The sequence below is a fragment of the Choloepus didactylus genome, chromosome 19 (genome assembly GCF_015220235.1).
Source record: "Choloepus didactylus isolate mChoDid1 chromosome 19, mChoDid1.pri, whole genome shotgun sequence".
NCBI lineage: Eukaryota > Metazoa > Chordata > Mammalia > Pilosa > Megalonychidae > Choloepus > Choloepus didactylus.
Window position 1 is genome coordinate 49,088,247 of NC_051325.1, and position 13,187 is coordinate 49,101,433.

Genomic DNA, 13,187 nt, shown 5'->3' on the forward strand with positions numbered 1-13,187 from the left:
AAATGACTGGGGCTTTCTCCACTGAGCCAAGAAAGAAACAGATAGTCCCCTTCAGACCCAGTCCAAGGCGACCCTCTGGCTCTCCCAGGTCAGTCGTCACCCAAAGCCTCTGTCTGTTTTTTGGGGATGTGTACCTGTAGTGAGCAGTTCACACTCACTACTTAAAACCCCAGTTGGAGCTCAGCTGAGCTATATTCACTTGCTGGGAGAGAGCTTCTCTCTGGCTCCATGAATCTTTGCAGCTTGGGCTATGGGGGAGGGGGTCCCACGACTTGGTTCCACAGGTTTTACTTACAGATTTTATGCTGTGTTCTCGGGCATTCCTCCCAATTCAGGTTGGTGTATGATGAGTGGATGGTCTCATTTGTCCCCCTGCAGTTATTCTGGATTATTTACTAGTTGTTTCTGGTTTTTTGTAGTTGTTCCAGGGGGACAACTTAGCTTCCACTCTTCTCTATGCCGCCATCTTGCCCCTCTCGAGTATCACGTTTTGCTATCCAGCTTTTTGGGTCTTAGTTCTGGGACTGACTTCCTAAATCTGTACATGGCTGGGCATTTCTTCTTGGGGAATGGTGGATTAAAGTGGGTGGTAGAGGCCAATTCTGGGACCATCCCCAACTTGGGGTTCTCTCCATAGCTGTTTTGACTTTGCTGGAAAGTCAGCTTCCATCTTAGATCGCTTCCCTGAAAGGGAATTGGACCTGAAGTCATGAGAACTGTGTTCTATTCTTGGTCCATCGGTCAGTGGCCAAGTTGGCCAAGTTACTTCCCCCCTTTCTGGGCCTTGAGCTCTTCGTCTGTACACTGAAGGGTTGTACCAGGTCACCTCTAAGATCACTCACAATCATTGCCTGTCTCTTGAGAGACAGTTTAGCACAGTGATTAAGCTCTCGGGCTCTGGAGGCAGGCTTACCTGGCTTTGAATCTCAGCTTTCCCACCAGTCTGGTGACCTTGGGCAAGTTACTTAATGTCTAAGCCCCTGTTTCCTCATCAGTAAAATGGGGCTAATAATATTACCCACTTTGTAGTTGTCAGGATTAAATGCATTAAAACACAGTGAGTACTTAGCACAACGTCTTACACATCATTACATTCCTGACCTCCACTGGAGATTGAAAACTGGTGGATTAACTTTGACCTCAACTTGGCTCCCAAATATGTTCTTTTTGGCTTACACAGATGTCAACCTACACCTGGTGTTTAAAACATTTTTTTACTTAGTTGAAAATCACGGTATTTCATATAAAAATCCAGATTTCTGGCTTCTCTTGAAAAATGATTCCAGGCCAACCTTCCAGCATGAAAACATTTGCTTACAGGCAAGTAGCTGTTACTCCCTTCACTTTAAATGAGACATGTATACTTCAGGGTGCCACAGTCCCCCCTAATCCCTAAGTTCCCCTGAGTGACAGTTACCCTTTATCATCAAGCTTGTATTTTTGTTTTTCTTCTACCCAGTCTGATGCACTCTCAATATTCCCTGCCAGGTTCCTCTAGGCACCTGATATTGTAACCCTTGCTTCATATTTATCTTGCTGGCTTCTGCGCTATGCCATTGTCATAAGTATCCCCTCCCCCAAATAACCTACTCTAAGGCCAGGACAACCCAGTGACAACTCGCTGCTGTCCTCTTCCCACAGTGCCCTGGGCTTGCTGTACTTCATCCGGCGAGGGAAACAGTGTCTGGATTTCACTGTCACTGTTCATTTCTTTCACCTCCTGGGCTGCTGGTTCTACAGCTCCCGTTTCCCCTCGGCGCTAACCTGGTGGCTGGTTCAAGCCGTGTGCATTGCACTCATGGCTGTCATCGGGGAGTACCTGTGCATGCGGATGGAGCTCAAGGAGATCCCCCTCAACTCAGCCCCTAAATCCAGTGTCTAGAATTTGGCCCTTTGGACACCCTGCTGTGTGCTCAGACCCTCCAGATGAGGTCCAGCCCAGGTCTGAGAGAAACCCTGGAAATGTGAAGTCTGTTGGTATGGGAGAGGCAGTGAGGTCCCACCAAGAAGGCAGTTTGCAGTCAGGATCACAGATGCAAGAATGGCCTCTGTCTGCTGAAGCCCTTGGTGTCTGGGAGGCCAGGAATGGGGCCTCTGAAGTAACAGCAGAATTGGAACTCCGTCATTCTTGAGCCACCGTACCTGCCCAAGGATCTCTGATTGGAACAAATCACTCTTCTAGTCATCTGTCTTACCTCCCTGGGACACCTATTACCTTCACCATGTGACTGAACCACAGCTATTCTGTTTGGAAAAATACTTGGTTTCTGGATCCATAGCCACAAAGTGATGTAGGTACAAAGTAATAGGCTGCTGTCAGGGAGAGGTTGGCAGATGAATGCATCAAGCACAAGGAAAATGCACAACCTGTGTCCTACCACATGCCTGTGTGCGCATACCCATGAACCCAGGACTGGTTTTCTTCCAGTTCCCTCAACTCCCCACCCTACTGGCATCTCAACCTAGCAGGCCATAGGCCCCCAAGACGAATCCCAGCATTCCTGCCAGTTTAACCCTCGTAAAAGTGTCACTGCCTGTTCCCTGGGATTGACCAGGCACCCCAGCTCCCAGTGGACCCCAGTTCTGGCATCAATTTCTTTTTCATATTTGGAGATCTACAGTGGGAATGGATGATGGCAACCCAAAGACAAGAAGCCTCACCTTTCAGCCTGGGCTGTGCTTATGTGCAGAGGGACAAAGGAATTTGCCACTAATTTTCCTTTGGGGTGGAGTTTACTCTGTGAAGGGCTTGCAGCTGTCCTTCCTATGTACATAAATACAGTATTTTCCATGGTTCTGCCTGTATACTTACTTTGTAATGCCATGGTTGGGACTATGAGAGATCAGAACAGCCAGGCAAGGTTGCTGACAAGAATGATTAGGCCACCTTTTCCTTTCCTGAGCCTCAAAGTTAGACCCCCATTTGGTTAAAATTCTCTTTAAGAGCAGAAACTCTTCAGTCCCATGCCTTCCATCTGCAGCCTCCTCTGCTACCCCGGGGTGAGCTGCTCTGACCCTCTGAACCTGTATCCATGGAACTCTCTGGTCTCTCTAGACACACTTCTGCATTGAAACCATCAGTGTTCCTCTTTGTTTCCTCTAGAGCCTGCCCAGGAGAGCTGACAGCTTTCAGCTTTTGGTTTTATTATGTCTACACAGATGAGTTTTTTTTAGCCTCTTGGCTGTCAGCACTTCAGAGGAGGGAGTTGAAGGTGACAGGATGAAGGTTTGAGAATTAACAAACCTTAGTAATGAGGCATCTTAGTAAGTCAGGGTGCTCTGGCCAAGCTGGAAATAAGCAGCTTGTTAATGAGATTCTAATTCTAGTTGCAGGACCCAGGAGGTAAGACCAGCTGGGATGCTTTCCCCTGGGTCAGAGGATTTCCTCCCAGACTCCACAAAGTCTAAAGGCATCTGAACATTCACATCTTGTGGCTACTGCCACAAGATGGTGTTCAACCACAGCTGAGTTATAACTCAAAATAACTCAGCTGTTGTTGGAACAACTTTGGTAGATTCCTTTAAGGGCTTGTGCCCATTCTTTTGCATATCTTCTGTGATGGCAAATCTCTCTCCTTTGAGTGTTAATTTGATTTTGGAAACTGCCAGAAGTTAGGGGAGCCAGTTTTTTTTGTTCAACAATATAGTGTCTGAGCAGAGTGACACTTGGGCATCAAAAATATGACCCTAATGAGATTTTTATGACTTCTAAAATGACAATGAAGACAATTTCTGAGTTCCAGAGATGACTGGGCAATAGCAATGGGATATGTTTGTCATTTTAATATTAATAAAATAACAGCTATCGAGTGCTTAATAGGTATCCAGCACTGGGCAGAGTGCTTTATGTTTCCTTTCTCATTTAATCCTCACAACAGCCCTCTGAAGTAGGAAATATTATCCAAATCTTACAGATGAGGAAACGGGTTACCTGTTAAGACCTGAAAGAGCCACCATGTGGGCTCCAGTCATGACATTAAGCAGCTTATTATTCTGAAGAGGACGATAATCAGGGATGTATAAGATCTGATTGGTTAAGCAGTCTTTATCACTTTGTAACACCTTTCTACCCTACTGTATTGTTTTAAATACTGAGGATATATGGCACTTTATTAGCATTACTGGCCCTCTAAGAAAAACTAATCTGCAGTACATTATATATGGCCACAGGTTTCCAAGTGAAGGTAGAAATGTTTTTATTTCCAGAGGGTGAAGGATGGTACCTAGGTCGGCAAGCTACCTCAGGCCTACTGCTGAGTTGGTGTATCTCTTGGCTTTCCGGGGGTCTGAAATTTGGACTTTCCCTTCATCCTACCTACTGACCTGAACTGGGCCCATTTGGGAAAGGGGTAGAGACTTACACATAGCTGGTGCTCAAAATAGCTCATAACCGTGAAGGAGGACAGAAAAAAGAGAAGGATATTTGGCTCAGAGGGTGCTTCTTACCCCAGGTTCTAAGCAGCCCAGTCCTGACCAGAGCCAAATGAGGCAAGGATGGTAGCCAGCAGACACTGGGGGTGAAGTGGAAAGCTCCAGGTGCCCTTGCATCTTGGGAGTGGCACAGTTCAAATAGGTTCTCCTGGAAGCAGAGTTTCCTGGACTTCTTCCTCAATGACCTCTAGATCTTCCTTCTGGCAATCCAAGAGGGCCATCAGTGCTCGGGTGTGAAACTCCTCCCTGTGTCTGCAGCTTAGGGGCCACAAAGTTTCAGGGGTGGGCATCTGGGGACCTGGGATAGAGGAGTTAGGGGTGGATTCAAGGCACAGGAGAGGCCCTCTGTGGAGAGGGAGTTAAAGCCATTGCCTTGCTTGGGGTTTTCTGTAGGAAAGCAGCAAAGACTGGTGAAAACAACACTGAGCCAGGTGGAGGTAGGAGGACTTCAGGGTTTTAGTTTCTTTTTAATTTTTTATTGTAGGAACATATATACAACTCAGAACTTCTCATTTTAACCAATTTCAAGTGTACAATTTAGTGGTATTAATTATATTCAGAGTTTTGGGCTACCATCACCAATATCTATTATCCCAACTTCTTATCACCTCATACAGAAACTCTGTACCCATTAAGGAGGAGCTGATTTTTATCCCTGTCCTGCCATGCCTGGAAAGTCAGAATTATAAAGGTTCAGTGCTGGAAGGCTTGGAGAGCAGGATTGAGTCCTGGCTGTGAGACCTTGGATAAGCTCCTTAACCTCCTAGGACCTCAGTTTCCTCATTTGTAAACTGAGGATAATAACAGTACTTATTTCCCTGGATCATTGTGAGGATTCAGTGAGATGCCTCAGCATTGTGCCTGGCACCCAGGATGTGTTCTATAAATCCAAGCAGTTACAGCTGTTATGCCACCTCCCATTTTACAGAGACACCTGTCCTCTGAGCTTCAGTGTTTTCAACTGTTAGATGGGCAGATATGCTTGCCTGTGATATAGTATCAAGTGTTGAACTCCTGTGTGTCATGCAGTACAAAGTAACTTTTATATATTCTCATTAATCCAGTGAGGTAGGCACCCTTATCTCCCTCATTTTGTAGACAAAGAAATTGAGGATTAGGAAGTACACTTTCCCTAATATCCCACAGCAGAAACCTTGTACTCTTCATGTTCCAGTCATGTTTGAGGGGGCAGTCTCAGGAATTCAGATACCATGTTAGCAAAAGTTAGTGAATGTGAACATACACTTGGCTTGTTAACACATAGCTAGTTCCCTGAAGGTGGGTAACTGCTCATTAGTAAGCAGCCGGGCCTTGGGACTTTATTATGGCACAGGGCCAGGGAGGAGGCGTGGAAAAGGCTAAACATTTGTTCAACACCCCATAAATGCTTCGCCTACATCGAGCCTGGTTGCTCAAAGCCCTGTAGTCTATATATTATAAACAGATGAAAGTAGGCCCAGAGAGGCCATGTGACTTGCATTCAGTTCTAAGCTCAGATGCAAACACTTTAATTTTCCCCCCATTTAACTGTTGGGGAGCCCTTCCTGGGGACAGTCTACTCCGATCTCTCACATCTGCAATCTCCTCCCCAAATTAAGGTCTTACTCACTGACTCCAGAAGAGGAGCCTCTGATTGAAGAGGTTAAACAAATGGAGGGTAATAGTGGAGAGATCCCAGTTGTGGGCTTGTGGGGGGCTGGGTCTCCCGAGGCACAAGTGCCAGAGCATTTGGGGATAAGGCTAGAGTGCACTTCTGGGAGTCACTCACCCGCACACTGCCCGCAGTCTCGCTGTCCCGACCACACCCTGGTCACGCTGGATCCCAGCCTCAGCACAGGCAGGGAGGCCCCCAAACACTCGGAATCATTCCCCGTGGACAGCCCGGCACAACTCCGGCTCCTTGTGGGGTAATGCCGAGAGGTGCCAATCTCGCTGAGGCCCACGCTTCTCCGTTCCCCACTCGCGGCGCCCTGGGCGGTTTCCCACGAAGACAAGTGCGGTGAGGCCCCCAGAAAGTGTTGTTTTTTGACTGGGGGCGCGTTGCCCTGATCGCCCGCTGATTGCACGCGCAGGACAGAAGCTCACGCGAGTGGAAAGTGCCTGGCAAGGAAGATCGCGTAGAGGTTATTTACGAAGGTTCATGAGAACGATGATGCCAGGAGGGGAACCGAAATGGCGACTGCTCGGGAAATGGGCTGGAGTGCAAGCTGAGCGGGAAGACAGCTTGACGGGCAGGTTACTGGGGTGGAGACTGCGCGGGTCGGGAGCGCAGGTGGTAGCTGCGCGAGAGGAGATTGCGGGGAGGTGTGTGTGGGGGGCGTGCACGCAGGGAGAGCGCGGCGCCCAAATGTTTCGGGGGAGCCGCCAAGGCCTCGGGTCGGCCAAGGAGTGGTGGGGGGCAGTGGTGGCGCGCAGCTGCCTCACGGAGACTGAGCAGCAGCGGTGCCGCGCCAGCACTCTCCGCTCCATGGTTCCGCTCAGGCTGGTCCACGCAGCCCCAGGCCGGCGGCGTTCGGTTTTCTGCTGGCACCCTCCGGACCCACCCAGTCACGGTGCCGAGCACCCGTGAGGAGGAGCTGTGCGAGCGGGCGGGTGAAGGGGGAGTCCCTCTCATCGTTCTCCCTCCCTCCCAGTCTGGGGTTCTCCCGCGGTGGCTCCCCTCTCTTCCGAGGCGCCCACCCGGCGCTGCCTGCCTTGAGGAGGAATATGGAGAATTATAGTGTGCCTCAGGAGAAACCCGGGACCCCTCGGCTTTCCTCTTTCCCGCTGCGAGTATAACGCCTGTGGCTGCTTTCTCGGGGAGACCCCGGCCCTCCCAAGGAAAGCTGCCCTCCACGCCAGCCCCCACCCCACGCCCCTGGAGGGCGGGAGAGGTCGCCCGGGGCTTGGAGGGAGGACGTGCTGTGTCACACTGGAGCAGTAGGACGCAGTGCCAACGTCCCGCCTCACGCGCTGCTTGCCGTGCTCTGTGACCCAGGCGGGGCATATTTGGGGTCACAGCTGACCCAGCTTACTGACACCTGACGCCGCAATAATCAGGGAGCGATCGATATGCAAGACGGGTTGGATGCTCGGGCTATCCCGCCAGGCGACTCCTGGGCAAGCTGTCATTGCGCCTTTCCCCACCGTTTCCGGCCCCGCCACTTCCTAAGCGTGTGAGCCTGGGCAAAGCACCTTTGTCTCTGCCTCGCGTCTTTCTTGGCTCCTTGGCTCGCAGGGCCATTGTGAGGCGTCTGACACCCAGGAAGCACACGACAAATGTCCCCCTTCTCTGACGATGTAGAGAAGAGGGAACCACTCAGCAGGCCAGCTCGCGGAGGTGGGGGAGGGAACAATTCAGTGGCTTCTTGGTCCGGAGTTCTAGGATGACCCCCGCGGGACCTGGGGGTGAGGGCCTCTTTTTTCTCATCCTTCCCTGCCCCAGACAAACAGGCAGAGCCAACGGTAGTATTCCTCAGTGCCATATGGGAGATTGTATTTGCAGACTCGTGAATCTTCCCGCCCATCCCTCGCGTTCAGCTGTTTGCGCGATCCCCGCCCTCTCGTCGCACCTTGGTTCCATCTAGGGTCACACCACCTGCGAGCAGAAACCTCGATGTTAGGCACCAAGACCGCCCCCAGGGGGCGCTGCTGCACGCGGAGAGGGAGCAGCGTCCCGGCTCTGCAGTGTCGGGCAGGTTGGAAACGGTTTGGCTGAAGGGGAAAACTCCCTTACAGCGGACCCGCAGGCTCATCACCGCCTTCCTTTCTTGGGATCTCAGTTCTCCCATAAGGCAGCTCGAGTATTTCTTTTCCTCTTTTGTTTGCTTTGCTAAGGAACTTTTCTAGAGTAAATCTTATTGGAAGCATGAATAAATAAAACATACATGGAGAGTGAATTTGGTCTAAGAGGGAATGGAATAGGGCAGAGCCCTATTTGGCCACTCCCATTTCCTTCACCCCAAACTGGGAATTGCTAAACCTTCTACTTTGACCTCAGACTGAGATTCTGAGCCTTGACAGCCAGAGCTTTCCCTCCTGAGGCTTTCAAGCAATGGGATGACCCACCTTTGGCCTCACTTCTATTGCCCCATCTCTCCCAGAGACCCTAGTTGGATCCTGAGAGACCCCAGCCTAGTCACTGTCCTGCTGCGTGGCCTGGGTCAATGACTTCCCCCTTTCTGAGCTTCCCTTTCTGGGCATGAAGGTGGGGCCTTCCAGCACTGCCGGCCGTCTCCCCCAAGCCGTGGAGATCCTGAGCCCTCTGTCTCAGGCCCCACTTGAGGCCCACATCTCACCCTGGCCTGCAGCAGCCGTGGTCACACCCTGTATAGATGGTACATAGGCAGCTCCAGTGAGGCAGAGCAGAAGCGGGTGCAGCAGCGCTTAATGCAGCGCAGGGCGGAGGATCTGCACATCACCCGGGGCCCTGGGAGATGGACTCGTGTGGGTAGACCCTCAAACCAGACCCATTGGTTGGCTGCATCCAGCTGCATCATGTCCCCCATGGGAGTTCTGTGGTGGTGGGTCTTCAGGAGGATAACCCGGGGTAGTTGGCTCCCTGAGGCCTCAGTGTAAGTGGTCAGGCTATGACTCGTCGACGTCCTTGGGACCTCAGGCTCCACCTGCTCTTCTTGTGGTGGCACTTCTTCGGGTGACATCTTTACCTTGTCTGCCACCCCCGACTCCACCTTGGGACTCAAATCCTCGGGCTTCATCTCATTAGGTTCCTCTATGAACTCTAACTTACTGGACTCCAGTTTCTCCTTGGGACACTCATCCTCCTGGAGCTCTTGATTTTGTTTTACTTTACGGCAGACATCATCCCTAGCAGGGAGAGGAAAGGCAGTCAGCAGAGCGAAACTAAAGACTTGGTCCTCTAGCCCTGAGACAGTTGCTCAGGGGAGCCTGTTAAGAAAGCTAGAGAGAATGAAAAGGAAGTTTTCCACTCCCTAGAGGCTGTGTGCCCAGTGGTAAGGGGTGTGGTAAGTATGGAAAGAAAGGATGTGAGAGGTTGGGGGGGTGACAGGCAGTGACTGGTAGGCAGGACACCTAGCAACAGGATATATATAATTGTGTGTATCTGCCACTAGGTCAGTGTGCTGCCTCTCTGGACATCAATCTGAGAGGGTGAACTACTCCACTGTATTGTTTTTGCTTTTTCAAAATTGTGTTCTGAGAAAGCTTAGGGCTCTTAGGGCTCTTTGGAGGGGCGTCAAATCACCAGCCCCACCCCCTGCCCTGGGAGGAGCAGAATGAGAGCAGGGTACCCCCTCCCCCGCAACAACAAAATTGGGGCTTGGGGACAGATATTTGAAGAGGTTCAGCTTCTTTTAAAAAGTTGGAAAACCATGGGACAGATGTGGGACAGATGTCCCTGTCCTTCCAGCTCAGTGTTTCCTGAAGGCCTGAGTCTAGGAGGCCAGAGCCAAGGGAAGAGCCCAAGAGGTGGGGTTAACCACAGGTATTCAGTGCAGGAAGGAGACTTTCCCAAAGGGTGACTGCCAGAGATCGGTTCCCCTGCAGAGCCCCCAGGGGCAGCACTGGCCTAGCTGAGTGTGTGATGGGTGAGGTGAGGCCTCAGACTCAAGATAAAGACAATACTGATGACAACAATGGTCACCATTGTTGGGGTGTCCCCTATATGTCAGACCCAGGGTCCTCACAGCAGTTCTGCAGAGGAGGAGGCTGTGCAGCGGCAGAGTGGTTCTTAGATCACAGGCTTTGGAGATAGACAAAGTGGGGTTCATATTCTTCCACTTCTTGCCATCTGTATGATCTGGGGCAAGAAATGTAACCTCTCAGAGCCTTAATTTCCTTATCTATAAAACTGGGATAATTCTGTCTAACTAGTAGGATTGTTGTGGGGAATGAATGATATAGGAAAATACTTGTCAAGTGCTTAGCACAGTACCCAGCGCTAGCTAGCCTAGTGAAGGTTAGCTTTCTCATTGTCCTGATGTGACTTATGAGGAAACTGAGCCTCACAAGATTAGCTAGTACTCAGAGTTCAGGGCCAGTCTGCAGGTTGTGTTGACATGAGTGGGGGAGCTGGAGAGACCCCTCTTGCTCAGTGCCCCAGGTTGTGGGTAGTCCCCTACCCAGATGATTATGACCATGGTGTCAGACAGCAATGGCGTTAAATCCCCACTCTGCCACTGACCGGTCAGTTAGCTGGGACAAGTCACTTTACTTCATTGGGCCTCAGCCTCCTCATTGATAAAATGGGGTTAATAAATACCTTCCTCACAAAGCCTCTAGAAAATTAGACCTGTTTCCTAAATCCTTTAACATAGTGCCTGTTCTAGTAAAGAGAGCAATCACGGTCATCACTGGGTCATGGGTGGGCCGAGCTCACCTAGAGGAGATGCGGAGGATCTTTGGAACTCTCAGAAGAATTTTCCAACACCTTTTGGCCAGGTTATGCAGTTCTTGGATCCGGGGGTTCGAGCTCTTGAGTAACCTCAAGAGCGACAAGTTTTTTAATACCTGCCGGGGTGGAGAAACCAGAGAAAGAAGCTTTGGCTCTCCTGGGATGGCTTCCCACTCCCCACCTTGCTTCTGGCTCAGCTCAGCTCAGGCCTGGGCCTGGTGACTCCTTCAGAGTCATTCAACCTGGCAACCAGGATCAGCACTGTGTGGGTGCTCAGGCTTCCCTAATTCGGGCCAAAATGGGGCATCTCACCAATTTAAGTCGGTTCCGCTCAATTACTTTGCTGACAGAATGACTCATTGTGTCCTGTGGTTCCTCATATTGCATCTGTGGGGCAGAGAGAAAGCTATTGCAGGAGAATCCCCCCAAACACCTCCTCATGCCTCTCCATTTGGCTGAGCATGGTTTGACCAAGCCTAGATAGAGGAGTTCTTGTTACCTTGGGGTAGAAATGGGGAGACTATTCTCATTTTCTGGACCCCCCTTACCCTTCACCTCTCCTTTTTCCCCCAGGCTGTAAGACCCCTGCCTTTGGTGTGGTTTGACTTTTTGTTACAGCCCCTGCTCGGGGGCTCACCCCCAGGGTCCAGTCCAAAGTCCAACCTTGGAAACCACTCGATTCTTGGGCCTCTTCTTTGCTGATGGACTCATGCTAGGGCTGTGAGACCTCAAAGACAGACGGAGCAAGACTGGTTCAGGCACGGTCTGTGCCCTGCCCGTCTCGGTTCAGCCAGTGCTCAGGCTGGGCATCAGGATGGTTGTGCCAAAGCTCCCAGGGAGGGGAGCTGTGACATCACTGAAATGTGTGACAGCATCAGGGCTGGGTCTCCAAGGAGCAGGTGTGTGGCAGGTGCAGAGGGTGAGGAGCAAAGTCCTACCTGTGGGAGAAATCCTGTAGGTCCCAGAAAGGCACACATTGTCATAACCTCTTTGTGAGGTAAGAGGATTATCCCCTCTTTTTTAAATGAGGAAGCCAAGGCTCAAAGAGGTTTACTAATTTACTCAAAGCCACACAGCTGGATAACGGTGGAGCTGGAAACTAACCCAGTCCTGACGGTCAACCCAAGAAACCAGGGTTCCCAAACTGTTCTTATCTATTCATTCGTGTCACTTATTGGGTGCCTGCTACCTATTACCTGCTGTTCTAAGTACCAGAATAAAAGAATCTGGCACATAACTGGCAACCAGGACATATTTGTTGAAAAATGAAACAGCATCATCTATGATAAGGATAATTCTGGGGACTGTGGGAGCACAGAGGAGGAGACCCCAACCCAGCCCAAGGAGGTAAGGGAGGTCTTCCTGGAGACGATGGTGAGGAATGAGGGCAGGCACAGGGACATGAGCTGGGCAGGGCATTCCCAAAAAGAGGACTGAAAGAATGTAGGAGTGGAAGGGAATTATGGATAGTTGTATGTTCTGAAGCAGAAAGTAGGGAGCAAGTGTGGCAGGAGTTGAAGCTGGAGAAGTGATTTACATCGCCAAGGGCTGGGAAACCCAGCTGAGGAGCCTGGAGTTCGTCCTGAGGGTCCTGGAGAACTCTGGAAGGACTCAGTCAACTGAGGCAAGGTGGCTACACTCTGTGCTGGGTACCTGCCCGCCCACCTCTGCCGTTCGGTTCTAGTTCATGCTTGTCTCCATTCACGTGTTGCTTCCCTTCAAAAGCTGTGTCCCCCTAAGCAACTCAGACTCAAGGGGCCTAGGAATTCTCCATGACCAGACTTTGTACACCAGCAGAGCAGTTTTCCATGTTCCATCTCGTTTGATCCTCCCACTTACACAGAGCACAACCCGGCATCCAGGAGGGAGTCTGGCCCAGTGACACACAGCTGGTAAGCCATGAGGACTAAGCCCAAGGCTCTTGAGTGAGAAACCGCCACTCTTTTGGTTCTGTTTTCTCTTATATTGTGTTTTAATTTTTTAAAAGTCAGGTTTACTGAAGTATATTGTTATACAAAAATTGATACTTTTTGGTGTATAAGTTTATGTGCTACATTCTGGGTTGACAGTTTTTTCTTTTAGTATTTAAAAGTGTTGTGCCACTTCCTTCTGGCCACCATAGTTTCAAATAAACAATAATGTAATTTGAATTGTTTTTCCCCTATAGGTAAGGTGTAATTCTCACAATTCTTTCTTTGGCTTAGCTTTCAAAACTTTGATTATGGTAGGTCTTGTCATGGATTTCTTTGGGTTTATCATGTTTTGGGTCACCTTCTTGTATCCTTAGGTTTATGTTTTTCTCCAAATTTGGGAAAATTTCAGCCATTATTTCTTAGAGTATTTTTTCAGTTCCACCTCCTTTTCTTTTCCACCAGAGTTTCCAATGACACAAATGTTACATCTT

At 50.1% G+C, this 13,187-nt stretch overlaps 2 protein-coding genes across 3 annotated transcripts in view; one reads left to right on the forward strand and one right to left on the reverse strand.

Annotated features, from left to right (window-relative positions):
* Nucleotides 1-13,187, forward strand: part of SYS1 (SYS1 golgi trafficking protein) — a 32,528-nt gene that overhangs the window by 8,874 nt on the left and 10,467 nt on the right. The window contains exon 4 of one of the 2 annotated variants that reach the window (XM_037811355.1): nt 1,642-2,796. The exons of the other annotated variant lie outside the window; for it this stretch is intronic. Within the exon in view, the coding sequence (XP_037667283.1) occupies nt 1,642-1,882 (241 nt within the window). The 3' untranslated portion in view covers nt 1,883-2,796. Of the gene's footprint in view, nt 1-1,641; nt 2,797-13,187 lie in introns of those variants that run through there. 2 annotated transcript variants of the gene reach the window in all.
* Nucleotides 6,668-11,494, reverse strand: TP53TG5 (TP53 target 5). Its single transcript, XM_037812195.1, has 7 exons — nt 11,447-11,494; nt 11,096-11,170; nt 10,769-10,899; nt 8,736-9,237; nt 7,875-8,124; nt 7,280-7,397; nt 6,668-7,007 (listed from the first exon to the last, which is right to left on the reverse strand). The coding sequence occupies exons 1-7, from the start codon at nt 11,492-11,494 to the stop codon at nt 6,668-6,670; spliced, it is 1,464 nt and encodes a 487-aa protein (XP_037668123.1).

What these genes read in the sequence shown, in the direction of transcription:
- TP53TG5 (XM_037812195.1), bottom strand. Translation starts at nt 11,494, where the DNA reads ATGAGTCCATCAGCAAAGAAGAGGCCCAAGAATCGAGTGGTTTCCAAG. An exon ending in AGAATCGAGTGGTTTCCAAG is followed by an intron (nt 11,171 to 11,446) that starts GTTGGACTTTGG and finishes TCTGCCCCACAG; the next exon opens with ATGCAATATGAGGAACCACA. An exon ending in CTATGTACCATCTATACAGG is followed by an intron (nt 8,125 to 8,735) that starts GTGTGACCACGG and finishes TTTCCCCTTCAG; the next exon opens with CCAAACCGTTTCCAACCTGC.